The sequence below is a fragment of the Prionailurus viverrinus genome, chromosome A3 (genome assembly GCF_022837055.1).
Source record: "Prionailurus viverrinus isolate Anna chromosome A3, UM_Priviv_1.0, whole genome shotgun sequence".
NCBI lineage: Eukaryota > Metazoa > Chordata > Mammalia > Carnivora > Felidae > Prionailurus > Prionailurus viverrinus.
This window is the reverse complement of record NC_062563.1, coordinates 54,189,455-54,216,183: the sequence shown is the minus strand read 5'-3', so window position 1 is coordinate 54,216,183 and position 26,729 is coordinate 54,189,455. Positions and strand designations below refer to the sequence as shown.

The following is a 26,729-nucleotide window of genomic DNA, read 5'->3' as shown; positions in this document are numbered from 1 at the left end:
TAAGAAGGACGTTGACAGGTAGCTGTTATATATATCATTTCACAAGTTTTAGGGCATGAAAGAAATCCATCAGTAATGATAAGAGTAAATTTTTTAGCTATGTCTTCAAAGAAACAAAGGAATAATGTATTATTGGTAGCATCCTGTGTTCTCCTGCTGAGCTAAATGCTTATCACCTTGATGGCATGTCTATCAATACAGGACCCACAGACTTGATTTCTGAATTTCCTTCTAATTTCAGGATTCTAAAATGCCAGAAGGGTGGTTCTCAAAGTACAGAACAAGGACCACAGCAGAAGCATCACTTAAAAACCTGTTAGAAATGCAAATTCTTGCCCCTTCCACCTTCCCAGAAACTCTAGGGGTGGGCCCACTTGTCTGTGTTTTAGAAAGGTATGGTAGCCAGCCTCCAGCATGGCCCCCAATGATCCCTACCTGGTATCCCCATCTTTGGGTAGTTCCATCCCACAACAATGGGACTGACTTGTGTAACAAATAGAATGTAGCCAAGGGGATAGATAGTTTATGACACCATAAAAAGTACTGAGACCTCCTTCTTGCTCTCTTCCTTGGATTGCCTGCTATAGGGAAGCTGGCTGCCATGTTGTAAGAGCATTCAAGTAGACCTATAGAGAGGTGTGGTAAGGAACTGAGGCCTCCAGTCAACAGCCATCTTGTGAGTGAACCATCTAGAAAACAGATCAGCCAAGCCAAGTCCAGACAGCTCAATGCAATCTCATGAAAGATACCAAGGTAAGCCAGCCAGACAATCTGCTCCTACAATATTGAACACAGAAACTGTACAAGATAACAAATGCTTATTGTTCTGTCCAGTAGCTAAGTTTTGGGGTAATTTGCCTCACATCATTAGATATCTAATACATAAGCCCTCTCTGGGTGATTCTGACACATGTTAAACTTGAGAACTTCTCAAGTTCTAAGCTAAAACATTCATTCTCCAAATAATTACTTCTTGTACCTCCTATGCGCTAGGCTAAGAGCAGGAACACAATGGGAAAAGCACACACTTCCCAGCCCTTGATGCATCCTGTTCTCTTCCTTCATTGCCCAGTTTGTAATTTTATTTTATTTAGGGAAGGCACACCTATGTAATGTCTGTCACTCGGTGCACCATGAGTTCTTTGCCTGGTTTCCTCACCACTGGGCTGAGCCTGGGCTCAGCATCATGCTTGGCACATAGAGGGGCTTAATTAATACCTACTTATTGGATGACTTTCCCCTTCCATTTTCTCCACCTTTCTCCTGTATGATGAATTCAGGCACCAGGAACAAGTCTCCTAATACCACCAATGACATGACATTTAAAGGGTTCAAGGTGTGTTCCCCTGGGAATCTAACTACCATTTATTTCCATAGAAAGACATGTCTTTTGTGTTCAAAACAGTCAACTTTTAGAGTCCCTCTATTTCACACGTGCAGATTCACAACACGTATAAGGAAAACGTATGCAGCAGGTTTAGAAACATCAGTAATTAAATGTGACACCATTTTCCTTTCCAGAAGAGCACATCCATAAAGCAAAGGGCCTCATCTTGCTTCACCTGCAATGTCTTCCCCACAGGTGGAGCCCTGTGCTAATGAGGAAAGCAGGGTGTCAGAATACTGCTCTCCTCTGATAGAAAGCACCCTGCTGATCGCTGTACCTGGACAGAGCCCAGCGCTGTGCACACAGAAACATCTTGATCTCACACACCAGCTCTGCAATGGGTTCTTTTTGTCCAGTAATGAACATGAGAGGTTAGTGTCTGGACATGATGAGGTGGTGAGACAAGAAGTCAATAGTTTTTTTTTTTCTACGTGACCTTAGAACACATATTTGGAGAACACTTCTCAGTAACAGAAAATAACTCATTGATTTTTAGAAATTCTTATGCCCGACAGATTGAGATGTGAGCGACATCATTCTGCTAATATTTAGGAACATCAGATAAGTTATAAAACAGACTGGCTCTCAGCATATTTCTGAGCAGGATCAAAGAGGAGGCAGACAGATTGCAAAATCAGCAGAGTATTCAGAGGGCGACTGGGGCTCTGCTGGGCACAGCCCACCCCGACTGCATCTCCCGTCCATCCTTAGTGAGAGCTCACTCTTAAATCCGGCCAGGGACGGCAGGTCATGTCTTCTGTGACATCTGTATCCCCAGTCACAGAGCACAGCCCGCCCACTGGGAACTTAAGGCTTCCTTATCTGCTTGCTCTTTTTTCATTCTTCTGTGATTAGCAAAACTTAACAGCACTGTCCTATGCAACTTTGTGTGATGATGGAGATGTTCTCCTGCACTGTCAAGACAGTGGCCGCCAGTGCACGTGGATACTAAGAACCTGAAATAAGGCAAGTGCAAGAGGAACTGAAGCTTTTCTCTCCTTTAATCCTAATTAATTTAAATTTGCATAGCCACATGTGGCTAATAGTTGTCACTCTGGGCAGGACAGTGGTAGAAAACAGGAACCATTGCCCATCGGCACACCAACTCATCTTTAGAAAGATTTTATGAGTCTCATTTCTCATATGAGCATATTTAAGGCTCACGGGGGTAAGTGACATGCCCATGATCAAAAAGCTGGTAAAGGGCAGAGAAGAATTTACACTTAACCTGCCAGACCCAGCCTCCACTCCTGCAATGACATCAAACTGCATTCCTCCATATTCGTGTAAAAGCAGCCTCTAAGGCAAGTATCAGCTTCTGAAAACTCCAAATTCTCAGTAAATAGCTATGAAAGGAAGCTGGCCATGTGTGGCAGGATTCCTTCCAACAAAAACACATGGGAAAATATTTCTCTCCAGCTATGACTATCTATGTGAGTCTTTCAACTGCACATTGCTGTAAGTATATCTGACAGCCCCCACTGTGCTCTAAAACTTCTGCTCCAAGCAAGCAGAAGCCCCATGAATTCGTGAGAAGGCAACAATATGAAAATGATTTTGTTAAACTTCTGCCACATCCCGTTACGCTGTCTAAGCATTATACTCTCCTACTTACCCTTTGCTGACAAACTGGATTATACTTTCTTTCCTAAAGCAACAGGATCTCACGAAACTGTGCAAAAGGTAAAGACACTACGATTTCAAAAAACTGATTTGGACACAGAGTGTCAAAGGTATGACTTTAAAAGGGGGTTAGCTATACTTAAGGCAGCTAATCTACAGAGTCATATCGTAAATTCTGTCTTGAACTCTAGGTAAAATAGTTCACATTATTGCAATGCCAGAAACTCACTCCAAAATCCACAGGCCTCCATTCAGATACTTGTGTGTCCCGTATCCATAATGAAAACAGTGCTATCTCCATAAATCTCTCCTTTATTCAGAGGGACCCAGTTTGCAGCCCAAATTAAGACGCAGGGTGGCTAATTCGTTGAAATTAGGCGGGGAGAACATCACAGTTTTTTGTGGACACAACTAACATCCTTTGGTTCCACTACAGCTTTCATATTGCCAAGGGGATCGAGGATATTCCTTAATATTACCCTACTCGGGTAAAATCAAAGAGATAATGGGATGATTAGCTGAATCATGGGTAAAGAAGTAGAGTAAAACCACAAATTTTGGAGGATCAAAGCCTGGCTGAAAAAAAAAAAAAATATATATATATATATATATATATATATATATATATATATATATATAATAAGCTAAGTGTGATGATTCTGTTATATGGAAAAAATCCATTTTTTAGATTAGAGCTAGTGGACTCTGGCAGCAAGAGCTGTACAAGGTCTTAGAATTAGTCTCATCAAAGCCTGCACTTGCTATCTTGCAGCACATGACACTATCCTACGGTCACAAATTCAGCTCCTCAATCTGGTATCACGTAAACAATGTGAATGGGTGAGTGGCTAGTGGATCACAGATGACCCAGGTGGGGTCTGTGTGTCTTCCCCCTTGAATCCAGTGGGGCCTTGACTACTCTGACCCGCAGAAGAGTGCAAGTGACATTGTGCAGGTCTCTAGGCCTCAACCTTAAGAAACAGGCAGCTTCTATTTCCTGCCTTTTGGCACACTTGCCAGGGGCCATGAGCTCCCATGTAAGAAGCCTGAGTGCCCTGAGACCACCATGCAAGAGACCACGTGCAGGCACAAAGTCAATAGTCCTGGCTGAGCCCGCCCTCCCAGCCATCCCCGCCAAAGGGGCCAACCACGAGAGTGTAGCCATCCCATGAAGCAGGTGAATACCATGAAGTGATTCCCACTGAAGCCTGTGGAACAGAAGAAAACCCAGCCCAGCCTGTCCTGACCCACAAAACCGACAGAAAATGAAACAGTTTTTGCTGTACATCTTGCAATTCTGGGGGCAGTTATCACGTACCAATAGAAAACTGGAAAAAACAGAGTGTTTCTACTATCTTCAGCTTATCTATGCTTCCTCTAAAACCACCTTTTAATTGTTCTGATTAAATAACATAACTGTACATTTGCTAAATACTAAGCCTAACCCTAACCCTGAGTGCCTGCCTGATCATCCATTTTTATATATACCTACCAATGAAGCCAGAAGATGGTGGGTTGGGCTGAATCTTCTCCTTGGTGTTCTCCTGGATAATGTCCCAAAGCTGCCATATAAATTTAGGATGAAGAATGTAAAATGGCTGATTTGGGTTTCTCTGCCGGTGCTGAACATATGGAGTGAACAGGTTGTAATCTGGCTTCTTGTACCACTAAGAAACAAACAAAAAAAAATCAACGCAATCAAGTACAGAGAACCACACTGTGAAAAGGAAACAGGGCAGCACCGGGGTGGGGTTGGAGACTATTTAGAGGCTAAGGGCCTGGGAGAAGGAGGTGAAGTACAGGCACTGCCTCATGGATGAGGGAACCAGAACAAAAAGAGATAGGGTCCCAGCCCTGAGGGACAATATGGGAGATGAGCTAGGGCAGGGGCCCCAGACTTTTCTGTAAAGGGCCAGGTAGCAAACCCTTGAGGCTTTGTGGGCCAGACAGTCTCTGCTGCAACTAGTCGATGCTTCTATTGTACTGAGAAAGTCACAGAAGATACATCATGAATGAGCATGGCTGTGTTCCAATAAAACTTTATTTACGAAATGGGGCCAGATTTGGTCCACGGCTACAGTGTGCTGACCCTGGGGCTTCAATCAGTGTATTTCAAAACATATTTTTCATATGTAATACACAGTGACAGAAAGCATATCAGTTATTGCCTAGGTCTGGGGCAGTGCTGGGCAGACTGATAGGTGGGGCACAAGGAACTCTTGGGAGTGCTGAAAATATTCCAATTCTTAACTGTGGTGGTGGATACATGACTATATAAATTTGCTAATACTCATCAACATGTATCCTTCCACTGACTGTACATGTTACTGTATGAAAAAATGTACAATAAGGTTGATTTACTTAAAATTTTTTTTTGATGTTTATTTTTGAAGGAGAGAGACAGAACGTGAGCAGGAGAGGGGCAGAGAGAGAGGGAGACACAGAATCCGAAGCAGGCTCCAGGCTCTGAGCTATCAGCACAGAGCCATACATGGGACTCGAACTCACAATCTGTGAGATCATGACCTGAGTGAAGTTAGTCGCCCAACTGACTGAGCCACCCAGGCGCCCCTAGGTTTACTTTTAAATGTCTTCAGAACATCCGAGGTGCCACCATGAAAAAATGGGATTTGGAGGTATGTGGGGGAGAGACTTAGTTCATAAGGCTCTGAGGGCCCTGTTATGCCTTCAAACAGACACCTTCGGGAAACAGTAGATACGCACTGAGATCCCAAGTAATATTCCATGGTTGAATGGGTTCTGTGGCTTTAACAATTTTGAGAAGGACCGGGGCCAATCATCTTTTGTAAACTTTGACCCAAGCCAAGAGGCAGCAGAAGGGAAGCAAGAGGAGTGTGGGCCTCAGTTTCTTCACCCCTCCTCCTGCTCCCCAGAGCACAGGCCACCCAGAAAGCAGCCCGGTTGCCTGGGTTTCAGCACTGTTGCTGTCCCCTCCATCGGGTTGGACAGCTCTGTGCCCTGGGCTTGGATGCTTCCCAAGGAGGAAGAAACAAGGTCCAATAGCTAGAGCTCTCAGTCTGTCCACAGATAGTGAGAAAGCTGTCAGAACTTAAAACCAGAGAACTTCAGACCGGAAAGGAAGCTGAAGAGTTCCAACATGCATTTCGTGCCGGATTCTCGGTAGACGGTACCTGTGAAAATCAGCCAGAGAGCTTTCTCAGAAACTACACACTGGGGCTGTAAGTGATATGTCAGGAAATGAGGCTCTGACAGATACATTTGAAAAAATACTCTCCAGGTGATTCTGGTTTGCGCTCCTGGTTAAGAACCAGTTAGGATTAAAAGAGAGAGGGAGGCAAACCATAAAGGACTCAAATGCAGAGAACAAATTGAGGGTCTCCAGAGGGGTGATGGTGGGGGGAGGGGCTAAGTGGGTGAGGGGCATTAAGGAGGGCACTTGTTGGGTCTTCTACTCCTGAAATCATTACTACACTATATGTTAACTAACTTGGATTTAAGTACAATTTTTAAATTTTTTTTAAAAAAGAACCAGTTAGGAATCATGCTAGTTAAATGTCCAGCCTTGGTCTCAAGATGACCAGTGACACAACAGCCCCAGAAGGACCCATCTGACCTTGGGCCGCTGCTCTCTTGGGAAGTCCTCTTGGTAAAGCCAAGGCCTGTTCCCTCATTTCCATCATCTTAAGAAGGATGCATTCTCTTGGGTCATGACAGAACAAGTTGAAAGACGCTCAGTGGCACAGCAGACATTATCTTTCATGAGGCTAAAACTATCACACTTCTTTCCCAGCCCTCCTTAAAAGACAAGTGCATCGGCTTTTCATCCAAGTTCTCACCAGAAGTAACTAGCTGCTTGTTTAGATAGGCAATGATTTGCCAGAATGCCATGAATGTAACTTGCTTATATTTTGATGGCTAGCAGTAATCTTGTTTACACTATATCACATAAGGTAAGAAAGGTTTAGAGGAAAAAGCCAGAGTTGCACACTCAAAAAAAGTCTGTAACAGGTTCCACTTAAAGGGCAGTGAGCTGTTGATTCACAAAGTTTAGATTCTCTTATCAAGCACTTTGAATTTACTTCAGAAGGTCTCGTAACTACATGGAAGGTGATGTAACCCTATCACAATGGAAAACTCAGAGTTTACTTGGCTCAACTTCCAGTGTAACTAGGAATTTCTGAACATTTAGGGCACTGTGATTTGTTTTTGTTTTTAAATCTTCCAGAGCAAAAGCCCTTTTTTCATTAGGTAGGTCACATTCACCAAGTACGCTACCGGAACTGGGTATCAAAATGGTATGAACGCCCATGTATTTCAGTAGTGCCCATGATTGGTTTCATTCTGTGAAAGCTTAATCCTTGACTTGCTCCCATTATTAACCAGTCAAAGGCACTGTCTGATCAGTAGGGTAAGGCCACCAAAGGGAACACTTACCAGGTTAAGATTTGCAGAGTAAGGAGCAGGATCCCAGGCCACCAAAATGACGTTTTTATACAATGAACTGTCAATGAAGTGATGATTGGGGTTGGTCAGAATCTGCAAATACATACAGAAATCATTTCAAAGCGAGTGGCTCTTCAAAATTATATTTTTAAAAAGAGGAAAGTTTAAAAAAATGAATCAGAGCAAGAAAAACAAAGTTACTCAGACTTTACTATTTTCCTCTGGGGGAGTGAGAGAGGCAGGCATTGCATGCTAATGAACCTGAAGAAATGTCTGGGGAAACTAGGGTTAAAAATAAAATTTAGGAGGGGTGCGTGGGTGGCTCTGTCAGTTACCCGTCTTGACCTCAGCTCAGGGCATGATCTCATGGTTCATGAGTTCCAGTCCCCAGTCGGGCTCTGTGTTCACAGCCCAAAGCCTGGAGTCTCCCTGGGATTCTGTGTCTCCCTCTGTCTCTCTGCCCCTCCCCCATTCTTGTTCTGTCTCTCTCTCTCTCTCTCTCTCTCAAATATAAATAAACATTAAAAAAATTTAAAAAACAAAATAAAATAAAATTCACGAGTTCTTACATTTTCATCAGCATTATACCCATAGCCGGTGGTATCGAATCAGCTCCTGAAAGATGCGATGCCTTAGCTAATTTGGCACCCCCGACCTCCTCTCTAACTGCCTTCACAGACAACTGGAGAAGGAGGCACAGATATGAATGACCCACGTTATTAAGGTGCCTTCAGAGTGCCAGCCTCAGGACAAATGGAACAGGGACAGCCAGCAGACTGGTGACAGCCCACATGTGACTTCCTCCCTCTGTGGTCCTAGAGGAGTCCTTCGAGCTCACCTGCCAATCATCTTTTTTAAACTATAGCTTTGGAGGAGAAAAAAAAATTTAGTTTTCCTCAGTGTTGAGGCGCAACTTTTCACAGTTTTTAAGATGCACTCTCTTTCTTCATACAGATTTCTCAAGTCAGGACATATTTTACAGGTGGCATGTATTTTAATTTGTGGGGATGATTAGCTAAAAAGCTGGAAGTGTTCATAAATGAATGGCGACTCTTACAATCCATGCTGTCTATGAAGCAAGGAAACATGGCGATTGTTTCTTCCCTTGCTGCAGGCTGCCTGGCTCAGGGTCCCAGGCAGAAAGCTAATCTTTTCTTCTGCAAGCAACTTGTCATAAATCATCCATCACCTCATGTTCTTTCTATATAGTTTGAAACTCTAGAAACTGCCATGGTTTTGAGAATAATTTTGCTTTGAATTTGGAAAACATTTGTATGAAGAACACCAAAAAGAGAAATACTTCCATTTTCAACAATTTCATTTTTAAAATTTTCAGATAATGGACTAAAGTTTCCAAGCCACCCTACTGACCCTTGGATTTTGTAGCCTTTGCTTTTTCTCCCCTTCATCCCTTGCCTTTCACACCACCATGATTTTTTTTCGAAATTTAACTGTCCTTTGCTCCATCTGTAATATACAACACACTAAGACTATGATTATATATATATATGCACATACATATGCATATATGGATATCCATACATGTTTCTATATCTTCTCTGATTTTTCCTTTTAATCTTATTTACTCATTTCTTCCTAGTCATGTCACACATAAATGCCTATTTATCTGCATTTTTTCTCATCAATTCTTTTATGATTACAAGAACCTACAAATAAGCAAGACCATGGTCGTGTACAACTGGGTAATTTCTCTTCATTCACCCAGTTAAACTATTTACCTATAAAATGTACATGCATGAAAACACTCCATACATCTTACCTGGGAATTAATGATGCGCACGGTGGTTTTATTTCCAACATCTTTCTCATAGCCACGTGTAGGTGCCGAGTTAAATCTCAAAACTGCATCATGAGAATCTAAGAACACATGAGTGACAAAGTTACTTAATTTTTTGCTGTAGAATCAACATAATTTAGAAAAAGTTTTAAAGCAAATTTTTTAATACCTGAAGCTAACTGGAAACAACCAATATAGTTAAGATACCCATACATGTCATTTTCAGTGTCTGTAGTGTTTATTTCAAATGAGGTCTTCGCTAGGGGACAAATCAACATGGGAACATATGAATCCATTACATGTGGTCCAATGTCATCTCAGATATATGTAGGTACTTGTTATGTGTTCATATTCTTTAAAGGGGCATGCTTTATGTGGGCATTCTCAGAGATTCCAGGGTATTTCCAAGATGGAATCTATGGGAGCAGACAAAGGCTGCAGACAGAGCCTGCTTGTTTGTGGCCTCTTATTGCTTTAGAGCACGAAGGCTGCTCATGGTGTCGCTAAAGAGGCCACTTGTGCCAGGACAAGGACATCTCCCACACAGTGAGAGCCACAACCTTCAGTGAAACTTTTATATCTTGGGGTACTGGTTTGTGCTTAAAAAGAACACCAGCCCTATAGAACATTGTACGTTAACTATACTGGAATTGAAATTTAAAAGTTGAAAAAGAAAGAAAGAAAGAAAATCAGCTGATTTCTGTGCTTTACAAATTGCTGCTGATTCCCAGAAGGCCCATGTGAGAGCAATCGAGAGCATTCTGCATTTCCAGCAATGGTATGACCAACTGCCACAGGACTGGAGGGCGGGAGACACCACCAGTGGTACTGGCTGCCGAGGCTCTTTACACTCTTTAAGGGCACACCTTGGTTCACCGAGCCTCGACTACAACATAAATCTGTGTCTCTCTTCGTTCAACTTGACAGACTTCCTCAAGTTCTCAGGGGTCCCGGGTGAAAACACACCTCCCACATCCTGGAGGCTGACGAGGACACGAAGAGCTAGAGGTAGGCTAGATGGGAATGGGGACACGTTCCCTTTCCACAAAGCAGTCTAGATGCATGCATATGTCTTGAAATCTCCCAAGCCAGCTACTGTGTTGCCCAGAAACCAGAGTTAATCAGCAATAAGGGAATCGCTACGGGCTATCTTTAGCTTCAAAAATTCTATGCACATTTCAAGCTTACCTTGGAGCAATGACAATGCCTCTGTCTGCGTGAGAGAGAGGTAAGGTTATGTATTTCTGATTCACCAAAGAGCCTGTAGATGTGCCCTATGTTTACCGTGACCATACCCCACACAAGTCCTTAAAGCAGGCCACCTCCTTGAGTGTGCTGCTCCCTCCTGAGCAGTCTTCCTAGGAGAGACTTTCCTACTCCCTAAGTATCAGAGACTGGGCACACACGCCACCATTGAAACAACGTTACCTTAGGGGGGGCCTGGGTGTCTCAGTCAGTTAAGCATCTGACTTCAGCTCAGGTCATGATCTCACATGGATTTGAACCCTGTGGATTTGAACCCTGTGTCCGGCTCTGTGCTGACAGCTCAGAGCCTGGAGCCTGCTTCAGATTCTGTGTCTCCCTCTCTCTCTGCCCCTCCCCTGCTCGCACTCTGTCTCTCTCTCAAAAATAAACAAACATTAAAAAGAAAAACAAACAAAACACAGTTATCTTAGGTGCCTTTCTTGACGGGCCCTGAACTCAGAAGAATTTGTATTCCAGTTTTGAGCACCAAAATTAAACAGAACACAAAGAAGGAATAACGGGTACTTGACTACATAATTGAAAAAATTCTAAAGGGGAGCCTTGGGTGGCTCAGGGGGTTAAGCGTCTGACTTCAACTCAGCTCATGATCTCGAGGTTTGTGAGTTCAAGCCACATGCCAGGCTCTCTGCTGTTATCACAGAGCCCACTTCAGATCCTCTGTTCCCCTCTTTCTCTGCCTCTCCCCAGCTTGTTCTCTCTTTCTCTCTCAAAAATAAATAAGCATTAAAAAAATTCTGCAGTGTTCGTTTAGGGGAAATGGTGCAGGGGGGAGCAAGCTGTGACCACCTGTTTTAGTAAATAAAGCTGGACCACAACACAGACATAGTCATTTGTTTATCTATTGTCTGTAATGGCAGAGGTGAGTTGTGACAGTGACCCCCATGGCTCACAAAAACTAAAATATTTACTACTTGGTTCTTAAAGAAATAAATAAAGAGGTTTGCCAATGTTTACATTCTAGGTGATCCATGCTTTGAATAAATGATGCCTAACAACCTAAACACTTTCTATTTTCTTTACAATATAGGCACTTGTTCATACATTTTTTTTTGTAATGAGCTGTTTGGTTATTTATTTTTATTGGATAGTATTTTCTCATACAAATTCAAATGCTATTGGAGTCAGAAAAATTTGATTACCCAAAGCAGTGGTTCTCACGTTTTGGTCTTAGAACCCTCTTACACTCTTGAAAATTATTGATAACCCAAAGTTCTTTTGTTTATTTGGATTATATCTGTCAATATATGCCTACTTCGGAAGCAAAATAGAAAACTTAAAGATGCTTTGGGGCGCCTGGGTGGCTCAGTCAGTTAAGCGTCCGACTTCGGCTCAGGTCACGATCTCACGGTCCGTGAGTTCGAGCCCCGCGTCGGGCTCTGTGCTGACCGCTCAGAGCCTGGAGCCTGTTTCAGATTCTGTGTCTCCCTCTCTCTCTGACCCTCCCCCGTTCATTCTCTGTCTCTCTCTGTCTCAAAAATAAATAAACGTTAAAAAAAAATTAAAAAAAAAAGAAAACTTAAAGATGTTTATTAATTAACTGATTATTACTTTCTTAAAGTAGGCTTCATGCCCAGCATGGAGCCCAAGGTGGGCCTTGAACTGACCACCCTGAGACCAACACCTGAGCTGAGATCCAGAGTCAGATGCTTAACCAACCAAGCCACGCAGGCACCCTTACTTACTAATTTATTTTCAAATAAAATATTTTTATGAAAAATAACCATATTTTCAAAAAATAGAGGACTTGCACTGGTTTAAATGTCTGCAAATCTCTTTAAAGCCTGGCTTTTTAGAAGACAGTTGGTTTCTCTTAACTGCTTCTGCATTCTGTTGCAACATATTGCTTTAGTTGAAGTATATGAACCCTCCGATACATCTTTGAAAATGTAAGGAGTACTTAAAGTCTTTCCACATTACTGAGAATATTCTTCTTTGATACTTCATCAAAACTTGACAGGTGCTAGTTTCTTAAAAAAGCTTTCCTAATGTGGAAATGTGAAACCGTATCAATGAACTTGCCATGCTCTGTTACATTAAAATCCATTCAAATAGTTCATCTTGCTCTTAAAATGGATGATTCACCCACGCATGATTTTGCAGCATTGTGCAACAGTCATTTAGAACTACCAATTTAATAAGTTATGCAGATCTTCCAAATATTGATGCACTTCATTATAAGGTATCCCCCCAAGTCACAGCAGTTAATATTACCATGCATCTCATCAGTTTTTAAGGCTGGGACACTTCTAAGTTTGAAAGAGTGCCTCATGGGGTTAATGAGGTTGAAACTAGCAGAAAGTTTAAAGCTTGTTTTTCTGAGAACTGTTCCCCCCTAATCAGCTGCTGTGTCTTTTCAGACCCCACTAACAGACTCACTTAGCTATTTCTGCAGAAGCCTGGACTCAAGGTCAACTGATATGGTTCCAGCCTAGGAACAAGCAAGGCCCGGCATTCCTTACTCGAGATTACAAGCCCAAGACCCCCTCCAGTTTATACTGGCTCTCAGAGCAAGCCCATAACCCCTCTCCTCATCTGAAGATAACCTCCTGACATCAGGGGCTGAATTCTGCCTCCTTCCAGAGTTAAGTCTCCACCTCAAGGGAACATGGGGTATATGTTACAATAAATGTTTGCTCAATGAACATGCTATCTTTCCTTATGAGTAGTTGTTAAGTTTCCTTGCGCTTTGCATCAATATGTATGCATTCTCAACCCCTATGATTGTAAAAAACTCATTCCCTCCTCCTTGGAGGAAGCAGATTTGAGGCTTATCCTCCCTTCTTCAGGTTTGGCTGCATAAATGAACCCTTTCCTTGCTGCATACCTGACGTCTCGGTGATTGGCTTTGCTGCTGCACACAGGGCAGACAATCTTGGGTTCAGTTACAAGTTCCTGGTTAAAAGCTTGAATTTTATTACTGGCAAAAAAAAAAAAATACTGTCCACTATTTTCCTAAAAGGGAAAGGCTCACTCAATTCCTCTTTGAGAAAATATCTACCAAATATCCAGTGACTGAATAAAGTATGTCTATCAGCCATTTGTTTCAAGTAAACATGGCGTCGCATGATACAAGTGGCTAATTCTGCTCACTACTCAGCCACACAAGGGCTTTTCCACTATGTGCTGGTGTGCAGAAGCGTTTTCACGTCATTGCCTTCTTGGTCTTGAAAACACGTGTACTCAAAGACTGATATTTAATAAAGCCAACATTTTTAAATGTTTTCCTGCTTCCTCAAGGACATCCATAAGTGAAACTGCCTCTCTATTCTTCTCCTGCAGAGCTTGGCTGCAGAAGTCACAACTAGTACCATTGGGCAACACTGCCTTCATTTACACTAAGCAACAGTTTTACCTACCGCTGCCTCTGCACCACCAGTGCAAACGTCAATGGTTAAAAAGACCCCTGTGTGTTTTCGTAAGAAGTTTTCCCCTCATGAGCCCCTGAAGGGGTCTTGGGACCCCAAATGTAAGCACATCACAACGATGTGAACTGCTGATCTGGAGCAACCCACTCCCAAGCCAGAGTGAGAGCAGGCTCCAGGCAGTGAGGTGACCTTTAGGAACAGACGTAATCAGGGCACTATGAGGGCAAGAAGTGTGAGGCCAGTGCTGCTGAACCTTAGTTCTCCTGCTAAACCATGCTGCCCTTGGACGCAGCCTCTGTCTAAAGGAGAGGTGAACAAGCCAAGGCTTCCAAGCAGTGGGTGCTTTTCAAATTAATTAGGTAGAAATTCCAAATTAACGGTATCACCCTTGAAAATGTCACAGCTTTTAAATGCCAGTATTCTACACTGAGGTGTGTGTTAAGCCTTCAAGCGACCACACAAGGCACAGGGCACAAAAACATAAACTAGCTTAATTCCTTTGGAAGTGGTAGGAGTCTAAAGAGTTAAAAGGCCAATTTTTGTGCAGGAGGCTGCTATGGATGGAGAAGGAACCTCCTTAAAGCTGTCAGTGGGATCAGGATGGGAGGGGGGAGCGTTTTGGGGAGGATGAGCTGAGAGCGTGTCAATCACGCAGACATGTTTTGTAAACATATTCCTGGCTGTGCATCTCCTTGATAACGCTCTTGAAAAACTAAGCTGTCCATTCATATTTAGAAAAGAAGGAATGGATCAGACAGCAAGCACATGGGGAATAAAGTAAAGCCTCATTTCTGGAGAAGGCATTTCCAGGGTAGAGCCATTTCGTGTTGACCTTGAGAACAGGGCCAGGCTACATGCATTCACTAAGGAAGATTAAAAAACCCTTCAAGAAGCAGCCAGCCAGGAGGCATACCAGCACTAAGTCAGTGCCCTGCCTTGGGCACTGGGCCCCACATCCCCCTCCTCCCTTCCCGCACTCCTCCAGAAAACAAAATCTGAAACAGCAAGGGAGCAAAAGCCTCCGGTCTATAGGGAATGGCCTGCCAAAGAGATGATTCATCCCTCTCAAGACTCCGCCGCCCCTGTGTGCCTCGCCTCTCCCTGGGACTGCTGCAGTGTGACTTCCTTTGTGCCCTCCACTCCAGGCTCTGGAACTCTCTCTGAAATGCAAAGCTGACCCATCACTTCCCTGCTTCAAAGATCGTAATGCCTCTCTCGGCCCCATGGACCCAGGGGTCAGAGCTAGACTTTCTGGAGACCCAGAGTGGGGTTTAATGGAGTCCAGGCTCCACCCACTGTGCCTGTAGGTGCCCCCATAAAACAGGAAGATTCCTTTTCTTGGCTTTGCAACAGTTTACACAAGAGCATTTAGAACAGGTCTTTGCAGTAGACACCCTATAAGTGGCACCTTTTATTACAATTATTAAGTGAAATCTAATTTCTGGAGAATGATGTGCAAGCGGCCTGCCTGCCTATCAATGTAAGTCTCTCCCCACTCCCAGCCCCTCATGCTCCCTGTAGATCTCATGCCACCCACCTCCCCCATCTCCCTACCCCTGTGCCCTTCTGTGTGCCCCCCACCTCCCGCCCCGCCAAGCACTTCTCATGCTTTGTCTCACCTACCTCTTACCCTAGACTTCAGCCTGGATTTCCCTCTTTGGGCAGTCCTTGCTAACCTCTCTCTACCCAGTCATCAGCCCTCACGGTGGGTTAGGATTCTGCTGTCATTTCTTCCCCGTCAGTATGCATATCTCTCTGTCCTTCTAACCACAATACTGAAAATGTCTGTTCCAGTTGGTCTTCTCCAATAGACTGCATAGGACTTGAGATTTATCTCTCAGTCTTATTTATCTTTGCATCGCTAGTGCCTAGCATAGCATTAGGCCTCGGTGGGTTGGGGACTCAATAAATAATCAATTCCTGTTAAATAACTACAGGATCTTCTTTCTCCCCTTTTGAGGCATCAGGATCTGCCAAATCCTAAGCTATTACCACCAAGTACCGTATGCCCTGCTTCCTACACAAAGCCCTCCACACCCTCCCACTTCCCCAGACCCTTCCCAGAATTTGAGTTTCAAGCACACAGTCCCTGATTTCCCACATCAGGGCTAGGGCTGTTAAGACATTTCTCCTCTGTAGTGTGTTTGCACAGGACTGCTGGGAGCTGATTTCACTACCAAATTATTATTGTTTATGTGTATGGCTGAAAAAAAAATCATCTCTTAGTTCTAGGAAAGAATGTCCCATGTTTCCAAAACAGTTCAGTTTGCTTTGCAATAACATATTCAAAGTGGAGGTGTTTACAACTGCTATACTGTTCTCAAAAACAATTACATGGCATGACTCAAGCCTAACAGAAGAGGGAGAAGCAAGCCTAACAGAAGAGGGAGAAGCGGAGCAACCAGCAGAGGGAGCTACAGGGCGGCCGATAAGCAAACCTGAGGCGCATGGGGTCTCCCACTCAGAGAGGGGAGATTGATGGAGCATTCTGGGCCAGTACAGCCTGGAGGGGCCTCCTGGCAGGGGTGACATGGAGGTAGGTACTTTCTTAGCTTCTTCCTCAGTCTTTCATGAGACCATGACCTTTCTGTAAGTTCTTTGATCTTCATTTAGCCAATTACACAAGTAGAAATGTAGGGGCCAAGATGATTTTAGCTAACCAGCATGGCACGCCCCAGCATTCAAAGTTGCCTGAAGGAATCTGCTTAGTGAATCTGTTTTTATCAAGAGAGACATTAACAAATATGTGTTATAAGCACATATACGTTAGGGGAGCAGGAAGGAGACATAGAAGCACCTGGCATGCACAAGTGCTGAGACTAAGAGACACCCTCGCTTATAAAAATGAAACTTTTTGCTTTTACACACGGAACTGTGCTGATTCCACATTCTTAAAATGGTAGTAAAAAACTGGGTTCAAAGGAACCTGGGCAATACAATAAAGACAATTTCTTAAAATTTCTGAGTTGCGTTCTTCAATATCATAATTGGAAGTCTATAGTTCTAATCATGAAGCTTCACCTAAGGGCAGACAATAGAAGTTAAATTTGGATGCTAGCAACTAACAAAGATGTAAGTGACATTTCACGTTCCCCAGAAATGTGTAATTCCCAGTGTCTTTCACACTCTCTTCCAAACTCTGAATCAAGTAGAATTTATAAGACTCTGGTCAAGGATATTTTTGCCAGAATAAAGAGCAAGAGAAATCTCCCTGACACGCAAGAGCAATCCATATATGCAGCTACTGTGCAGAGGTGTTTAAAATAAAGCAAAACAAAACCGGAAGCAAGTTACTGCCTGCTTTAAAGCATAATACTTAAATTCCTTCTTACATTATTAATAATGGTCCTCGGGAATGAGAAGGAACTTCACCCCAGGGAGCTTTAAACCACTGTTCTTCCATAATCAATTGCAGACTACTCTGCTCCGGCTTTGGCTGCATATGACACATGGACAGTGTTATTATGAGCCTGCTGTAATGTCAGCACTGGGACATTGGGACCCTACACCTCAAGCCCGTGCTCATGCTTACTTTTTTCAACTTTTTAAAAATTCACATTCAGCTCCATTCCCAAGAATGTCTGATAGGAGTTCTGGGTGGTGGGACCCAATTACAATGGCATCGCCCCATTTCAAGGCAGCTCTGGCATGTCAGCCCCTCCTCAGGAATACAGAACACTGACAGACCCAAGAAACAATGGTTATTCCTTTCTACCAAGTGAGCAAAAGCCCCTTGACTGAAACTTCCAGATTAGCTATGAGCTACAACACTGTCTACTGTGAGAATGTATTAGACACAGTTGTTTTACAACTTGACTTCAGGCCAAGGCTGTGTCCGATTCACATTTTTTTCTTGGCACCTAGTACAGAAGTCTGAGCATAGTAAGGACTAAACACATGTTTACTAAATGAATGGATGATTCTATAGACTCAAACTGCTTGTTTGCCCGTGTGGCAATGGAATGAGCATGGGCACAGAGGGAAGGCTAAGGCCTTACAGCTAAGCCTGAAGTTTGCTGAGAAAGAAGGAATTCTGCCTCCAGATGCAAAAGAGAAGCCCTGCCTCAACTTCCCACCTGCTGGCCTGCCCTGCAGACTCCAGCCTCCAGACAGCAATCTCAACTCTTATCCAAACTTCCAGCCTACTCACCTGCCCTACAAATTTCAGACTTGTCTGTCCCCACAACGGCAGGAGCAAGTCCTTAAAAAAATCTCCTCTCTCTCTACATCAATCTGTTTCTCTGGACAGGCCTAATACAGGAACTATGACCCAGATGTGCTCCTGGGCTCTTGACAGGGCTCTGAAGGCAGAGTTCAGAAGGAAAGACGGATACCCAAGGTGTGGTCATGTTATTTACCATCTTGAGAGAAGGTCCCTGATGGGTGTCCTGGCCACGACTCAAAGGTTGGACATGCACTAGCTGGCGTGAGGTCAGAGCTCATTGTGCGGACAGGAAGGGCTCTTCTCTGAGCCACAACATCCATTTAGTCCCTGGGCTAACTAAAATTACCACCATGCATACTTCTCTTTGCAGTTGCGCCCTCTCTAACTGTCGCTGCCCTGCAGACAGTTCTGCTCTTTTCTGGTCCTCTTGCTCCTCTCCCATGAGCCTACAACTTAGGGGTTCATCAGGTCTCTGCAGGCTAGGCCAGGAGCCTGGCCACGTAGAACACAGTCTCTTTGGGAGAAGAACTCGGAGCGGCTGCCAGGGGCAGGACACAGACCTTCCACTCCCCTGCCAGCCAGGAGAGGGGGAACACCACTGCTTTCAAATCGACCCCCAAAAAGACCTTTGCTGCTACCTCCAACAGGCTCGTTCTGCGCCAGTGAGGGAGAAGCACGGGAGACTCTCCGGCTGGCGTCAGAGACATCCAGCGCAGAACCCCCGTTCTGCCCAGCCAGCCAGACGCAAAGAACAAGGCCGAGTGCGCACCGTGGGCGACCGTGCGGGACCCACCTATCTCCTCGCCCAGGGAGGAGTTGAGGATGGCGCCCGCAGACATGACCACGGCGCAGCTCCGCAGGCCGCGCGGGTGCAGCTGGCTCAGCGGCACAGCGGGGACCAGCTTCTGCCAACCGAGCGCGGAGAAGGGCGCCTCCTTGCCGTCCAGCGTGCGCACCCGCACCCGGCTCCGCAGCGCACACAGCAGCTCGGCGCGGCTCAGCCCGGCCGCCCGCCGCCCGCGGAAGCGCACGCCGTGCTTGTTGGCGCTCAGGTAGTCCTGCATGGCCTTCTGCAGCCGCGGGTTGAGCATCTTGGAAGAGACGTTTCCCTTCCAGAGCCGGTGGAGGAAGGCCCTGGACATGGACGAGTATAGCCTGTCCCCGTCGTCGCCGTGCTCCAGCGCCGGGCTCCCGCCGGGTTTCCGCTGCCGCTTCCTCGACCGCCTTCTCTGAGCCAGGCGAACCGGTGCAGCCCCCTCCCGCCGGCCTGGGTCCCCGGGGGAGAGGGCCCCCGGCGTGCCCAGAGTGTGGCTGTGCAACCCTGGCTGCCCGGCGGCAAAGAAGTAGTCGTCGTCCTCCGGGTAGAAAGCACTTTGCGATTTTCTCCCGATCTGGGATGAAAAGAACTCTTCGTCATTTTCAAACCCATCCTGCACCTGGGTCCATTGCGGCAGGTCGCCTGGACCAGCGCGGAAGGGGACAGACGGGCGTCCGCCCAGCAGCCGCTTGTTCGCACCCACGCTCTCGGGCAAGGAGGGCTCCTGCATGGCACCCATGATGGCTCTCTGCTTCCCCTGCATGGGCAGGAGCCTCCTGGTCTCCAGGAAGGAGAAGGAGCTGGGCGCAGGCTCAGCTGGGTTGCTGTCGGTGAAGTAAATGAAAATCACCACGAAGAGGAGCCCCCAGGCGAAGATCCCGCAAAGCATTCGTTGTCTCCATTGCTTCAAGTGTGGTTTCATGGCAGGTCTCTGGGGTCAGCACCTTGTGTCGGTAGGAGGCCGAATGAACCTGAAAAACAGCCAGGTCTGCAGTTAGCCACCGGAAGACACCTGCTCAGAGGCCCCTGGGGACAATCTGGCTTGAGCAGTATTTCTGCAGGGGAGGGTTAGAAGGGGCATCAGAAACCAGGATCATTTGGGAAGTTTGACTAAATTTAAGCGTCATATCCCCCCAGCCCCACCCCACTTTCCTCCACTGGATCCGTGCCAGACAAGAGGTCCTGCCTAGAGTCTTGGGAGACAGCTGGAGGAGTGGCTGTATATATGGAAAACCTCTGCAGGTATAACCACTTCCCCCACCCTGGCAGCTACTGAATTGGGGCCCATCCCAAAAGCCTCTCCCTGAAACTGGGTTTACAGAATTCCATTGGAAAAGCAAAGCAGCTGAGTTAAGAAGCAGAGTCCGTCCGCCCTCTCTTCCCTGCTTTATCAGACAACAAAGGCTCCTATATTGTACAGCTGTAGTACTGTGTGCTTTTAATGGGTGACAACCGTGTCAGATTCTTCCCGGTCTCCCCCAGGCCCTGGGGGCTGCCTGAAATATACCAGAAGTCCACTAGGGTCCTGAACAACCAATGCTTCAGCCAGGTCTGCAGTTAGCCACTGTGGGCGAATGTGATGCCAGGTTATCTGTGGACTTCAAAAATACACTCAAATAAGTAGCCTCCGACTTCACCCCCATCATGAGTCTCTCGTGGAACAGGAAGGTAGTATGTTCACATGTCAAACATGAGAGGAGATGAAGGAAAAGCTGCCTGATTCTAGATGAGCCTCCAACAGAGAAAGGGTGACGAAGAAGGCAGAGATGAAATGGACAAGATAAAAGGTAAGGGAGAAGGAACCTCCCCTTCACACAGTACTCAAGCCCCTGTTTACTGCTACATTGCTGTGTAGGTACAGTGCCTGATACTAATAAAACAGTAACAAGAAACGCCCTTAATGTTTGGGAATGTAAGCAAAGCCCCCAAAAGGGAAAAATACAAGGCACGTGTAATAATACTGGAGCTTTCTGGAACCTACCAATGAGCACAGTGCCCAACACAGGCAGACACTGAATACATATTGGCTGAAAGAATGGCGTGAGCCTGCATGTGTGTGTTGGGGGTGGGGGTTGTGTGTTTGGGTGAGGGGGTTGGAAGAAGTAGGGGAAACTGAACTGGAAAGTGACTCCCATCCAGCCATGGGGGACCCGGAGGGTGTATTTGGATGTTTGAGCCACAGGCTCTGTGAGAAACGGGGAGAAGTGAAGTTCTCTGAGGGAGGGTACCATGCTGGTTGCTTTCAGATTTCTCTATAGCAGGTAGGGGGGACAGGGAGGAGAGGTGTAAGGAGGCAATACAGGGCTCGAGGGGGTCATTGGTAGAAATCGGACACTCAGAAAGTAGAGTATGAAGAACTCAGAGGGGGACTTCCCTCCCTAACATAGGCTGATCGATGTGACTAAAACTCAAAGGCATGTGAGGTGGGGCCATAATGCAATGGCTGGGTTTTTACTTAGCTAACTCATATCAAAATGACTGATACCTACATAAACGCAGTTACTGTGGAAGCTGTCCTCTGTCTTTGGTGGTAAAAAACGATATGCCAATGTAAGAAAACCACATTTTCTTTGTGGCTCTGTAGCCGACTAAATATGGACACAGATTCACTGACCCCCTTCCCATTGAGAGGTGGGGTCTAATCCTGTCCTTGCATTCAGAGGAGGGTTCTGTAACTGCTTTGATCCGTTTCCACTCCCTGCTTCCATTTTCTACTTCTTAAAACGCTCATCCGGAGGAAAGCTAGCCACCAACAAGGCTGTCTCTCTAACCTCAGTCCACCCTGCAGTCAGGAAACCCAAGCTAGCCATGTAGAAAGGCCACATGGACTGCAAGATGCCCCGCCAACCCCAAGCTTTTCCGGCTGTCCCAGCCCCAGCATCAAACATGAACAGCGAAGACACGTTGCGGCGCGTCCAGTCAAGTTGAGCTTTCAGATGATCCATCCCTGGCCAACCTCTCACTGCAACTGTATGGACGACCCCAAGTGAGAACCCAGCCAAAGCCCAGTCTACCTACCGCCACAGTGATGATGACAGGTTGTGGGTATAAGCCACACAGGTTTTGAGGACTTTGTTACCTCAGAATAGATCACGGGGGCCGGTGCTAACAGAAATGTGGAATGAGAAGTGCCCCAAACGCTTCCAACATCATGGCATCCTTGAAAGGAGAGCCCAGCCTCTCAGAGATTATATGAAAAGCAATATTCATTTCAATGGAGGAGTTGTGGCTTTTAAAAACGTGTTCGCTTTACCTTGTATTCACCTAAAGGCAAGGCTGCAGGTTTCATTTACGGTCATAATTCAAGCACACGAGTACAGAACATGCTTTCACCAAGCTGGGAACATTGATGCCAATAAATTAACACAGAAGAAACAATACTAATGGTTAACCTATGTGCCAGACCCTAGGCTTCCTCTTTCCCCCGGATTAGCTCATCTGGTCTTCCCAGCACCTCATAAGGTAGGAAATACACTTTATAAATGAGGAAACTAAAGCCCGGAGGGGTTAAGTAACTTGCCCAAAGCCGGGGAGATAGCAAGCAGCAGCGACTGCATACAAAACCCATCTGCGTGACTCCAGGGCTCACACGTTTAACAGTAAGTTCTGACTCCATTTGATCATATACACTGAAGCTATATCTTCTAAAGAAGGCTTTTTAAGCTCTCTCTGGTGAAGGATCGCTTTTTTTCTCCAAACTGTCACAATCTGATGCTCTTATATTTCCACTGCTGCATGTCTTGGCAATGCCCAATTGCCGTAAAAGACTCTAAATGCTTACTGTCAAGTTTTGTACACATCTCATCAGGAGCTGGTAACGGACAGTTTGCAGATGTGCACACACAGTCTGGGGACCACACTTTGAGTAGCGTCTACCATATGATCTCTCTAAACCTGTTTTCTCGGGAGCCTGTGCTTCAAACTGTGCTGCCCAAGCTGAGGATCTAGATGCTATTTCCAGTATTTCAACATTTCTATTAGGAAATCAGAAAATCACCCTTAATGCCGGTTATTCCGCCCTTACCCCAGATGAGCACACTGCAATACCATTCTGACACTAAGCTCTGGAGTTAGCACGGTCCCCGCCAGTTAGGGACTCAGTCCCACAAGACTGCCTCCACCTCGGACACCAGCCTGAAGTGGGAACCCCAGGCCACATGCACTTAGGACCCTTTCTTTGGCTAGCCATCTGGGAGGTTCCCATGGCACCCCCTCGGGTCCCATAATTTGCCAGAATGAACTATGAGAGCCCTGTACCAACAATTACCGAGGTTTTGTAAGGTATACACGTGGTTCGAGGTCTTGCAGGGAGGATCCCTCTCTCTGTGGTGTCAGAGAACATCACTCTCCGGACTCCACTATGTTCATGAACCATGAACTTCCACCAAGCCCTGGCATCCAGAGATTTCCCCCTACCGTCTGAACACACAGTTCATCTTTCTGGTGACCAGCCTCCAGCCTGAAGCTCGGCAGGGACCCACCAAGAGTCACCTCATGAACATAACAAAGATATTCCTGCCACTCAGGAAATTGCAAGGCTTTTGGCAGCCCCATGCCAGGAACCCCCGGACAAAGACCAGAGAGATTATTCTGCCACAGCAAGGCTGTAGAAGTCCTCATTACGTGGTTGCCTCTCGTTGAACAACAGCTCTGGGCACACAGTCGGTGGCTTGCTGAAGAATGGGGAAGTGGAGATGTCTTTGTCCAGCATTTGCTTGAGAGACTGTTTTTAAAACAGCAAGTCAGAAGGGGAGCGCTGTGCACAGGGTTGCTGTGTGTAAAATGATGAGGAGGAAGCCTTGATCCTTTGGGGAGGGCCTAGAAACCTCTGGCCGTGGGTGGGGTTTGGAGCTGAGGGCCCCACCCCCATGCCAGGTGACCCTGAGCTGCTTCAGAGCAGCAGAGGCGGGGGGGGGGGGGGGGGGGGGGGGGGGGGGGGGGGGGGGGCGGAAGAAGGGTATTAGGCATACAGACTTCCTTATTTAGAAAACGCCTCGTTCCCAACCAAAGCAGGCCAAGACATTTTGTTTTTTAACTTTGGGGAGCTGACAGACATGGAAGAGAGGCAGAATCATGACAGGAGCTCTCTGGTCAGAAGACAAGCCTAAAAGAGAAAAGCAGGAGAGAAGGCACTGCCATGGGGCCAGGACCCTGGGGCAGCTCTTGTTGTCTCTGCCCACTTTGTCAGGAAGCAGAAAGGTGGGATTTGTGAAGCCCTCTGGGCACCATGCAGGCACTGGGAAGCCCAATGCAATAATGATGATTTTTCATTAGGTAAGATTTCGTGGCTTCGGATGCACAGTAATAATAGAAAGGAGGGGGATCACGGTCTCAACTCATGATTAGGCTGAACTTTTAATAATCCAAAAGCTTCCCCGCAACCTCTGTCGCTGCAAACCTTCTGCTGCCAATTAAGGGAACATTCTCCAAAATGATTAAATCTCAAGGTAACAGCAAATCCTCCGCCAGCAAAACGCTACACACATCATTTTACGGATCATGGGGCCCAGTCCCCAGCATCTTTATAAAAATCCAGGTCAGAGACAGGTGGAGGACATCACCAATGTTCTGTCCATTGCTCATTCTTCTCCTCAAAATGACCATTCAGCCAGAGGAAGAAATGTTCAGCTAAGCAACAGAAAAAGAAAAAAAACAACACATTTTTTTTCCTCTAACGTGGTATATTTAAAATATAATAACGTAGCTTAAACAAAGTAACGTATACTCATTGCTATTTCCCATCATTAGCTGGTGTGATATAAATCACATCGGGGAGTTATAAGAGCTACATCAGGCAAATCATCCGTTCCCAGGTGCCAATGACAAAGTGCTATCTAATCATACGTTCACGTGTGCTTTGTTGGGGCTGATTTTAGTGACTGCGGCAGTTCAGTCCCTGCCAGTTGTCCCCTGGGAAGAGAACTGGCAAGATTATAAGCATCGTTTGTGTGGCGTGGCCCTCTCTCCATAGGGATTTTTTTTAAAGTTTATTTATTTATTTATTTTGTGAGAGACAGAGACAGTGCAAGTGGGGGAGGGGCAGAGAGAGATGGAGAGAGAGAGAGAGAGAGAGAGAGAGAGAGAGAGAGAGAGAGAATCTCAAGCAGGCTCTGCACTGTCAGCACAGAGCCCGATGTGGGGCTCGAAACCACAAAGCCAGGAGATCATGATCTGAGCTGAAATCAAGGGTCAGAAGGTTAACCAACTGGGCCACCCAGGTGCCCCCTCTCCAAAGCGATTGTAATAACATTATGACCTACTACTTTAGCCGTGCTAAGGTCTACATTCCAAGTAGACGTTCTCTGCCCACTTGAACTACTTTTCTCTCTTCCGACTTTTCTCCCAATTCCTATTGCCTTTCTAGCCAGGCCTCTAGGAAACTTAACAGGATAACACTAAAGCAATGATCATAGACAAACAAAACAAAATGACCAGCTGCTAGAAATTATTTTGATTATTCCACTTGTTCAGGAATTTCGGTGCCCCTCAGATACTAATTCTCAAAGAAATGAGCCACGTTTCTGCACGGAAGATGTTAAACATAATACAAAAGAGTGTTAATAATCCTCCTTCAAATTGTTGAGGGAGAAATCACATTTTCCAAAAGGCACAATTCATTACAAGTGGTCAGATGACGTGAGGAAACACAAGCTGCAGATGAACATTACAGTGCAGCTAAGTGTTAAGAGGGCTAGCTTCCCATTTTGTTCAAGGGTAGAGAGAAGTTAATTCTGGCCTTTGCCACTTCAACGATGTCCCTCTCATAAGCCCTCAGGTTGACAGGCTTGATCACCCGTTTCCTTGAATGGAGAGTATTTTGTAGCACACTTTGATGGATGGGTCTCTGTTACAACTGCCATCTGGCCGGGTTTTCTGTTGGTCGGAGAAACACTCGTGTCTTTTTTGTGTGTCGAAGTTGTCTGAAGAATCTTAAATCTAAGTATTTATTTTAACATTGAAATAATAAAGAAGATTTAGGATGTGAGCTATAGTGAGATACTCATGTATCTTAGTAGCCGTCAGGAGACATTTGCTTTCAAGATTCGTTTTTCCAAAATTAGCTCTTGTCACATACCCAAGAAAACACTCAAGTCTGCAGAAAAGAGGGAGGTACCACCCCCAGCTGGAATCCTTCTCTCTCTTCACAACCCCATTGGCTCCTTTCACAAATAACCCCTTTTCTTTCTTTTCATTTTCTATAAATGTAAGAAAGCCTCCAGACTGCTACATGCACGACACGGAGGGCCCGCTCTTTCATTCTTTCTCACTCTGGTCTCAGCCCATTCTGAAGCTAATGCCCAGAAGAGCAGAAAGAAGGAGGTCAGCCTGGTCAGTGGGGCCTGGTGGTGGGAGGGCCAGCCCCCTTTCTAACGGTCCCGGCCGAACTGCTGATTCATTGTCCTACAAGGGCAGCCCTGCAGGTGCACTGGGCGCCCTGAGGGGTGAGGCAGCTTGGCTCAGGCCAAGTATCCTTGTGACCAGGAGCCGCTGGACTCCACGATAGATGTCGCCATCTCCTGTGGGAGGAAGGACGCAGTTATGCTAGGGCCAGCCGACCCAAATGAGCTCTCTTGGCAAAGGCCTGAGTTTAAAAAACCAGTGCCATGGCTTCTGGTTGATTTAAAATGTGGTATCTTGAGTAATCTCAGAGGGGGACAGTGGGAGCTGCCTGAGGGTGGGACCGTATCAGATTCAGTCTTATATTCCCAGGAAACCAGTGTAGGTGGCCCCATGGAAGGTTCCCGATTAATGTTTTAAATAAATGAAATGAAAGACTGCAATTCATAAAATAAAATAAGCAGGACTGCCCGGAGGCGGACTCCTGGGTGGGACAGGCGGGAGGGGCCCCACCGCTTGCTGTCCTTCCTAGGCCATCGGGAGTG

The 26,729-nt window shown here is 45.8% G+C and overlaps 1 protein-coding gene and 1 long non-coding RNA gene across 4 annotated transcripts in view; one reads left to right on the top strand and one right to left on the bottom strand.

The window, feature by feature from the left end:
- Positions 1-26,729, bottom strand: part of ST6GAL2 (ST6 beta-galactoside alpha-2,6-sialyltransferase 2) — an 85,334-nt gene that overhangs the window by 23,945 nt on the left and 34,660 nt on the right. For all 3 annotated transcript variants that reach the window (XM_047854374.1, XM_047854373.1, XM_047854375.1), the window contains exons 2-5: positions 18,823-19,817; positions 9,216-9,313; positions 7,427-7,528; positions 4,503-4,677 (exon numbers count right to left, since the gene is read on the bottom strand). In XM_047854374.1, the coding sequence (XP_047710330.1) occupies positions 4,503-4,677; positions 7,427-7,528; positions 9,216-9,313; positions 18,823-19,768 (1,321 nt within the window). In that variant the 5' untranslated portion in view covers positions 19,769-19,817. The remainder of the gene's footprint in view (positions 1-4,502; positions 4,678-7,426; positions 7,529-9,215; positions 9,314-18,822; positions 19,818-26,729) is intronic.
- Positions 585-13,141, top strand: LOC125162870 (uncharacterized). Its single transcript, XR_007151205.1, has 4 exons — positions 585-753; positions 1,583-1,758; positions 10,161-10,241; positions 12,857-13,141. It is a non-coding gene; the product is annotated as an uncharacterized LOC125162870 (long non-coding RNA).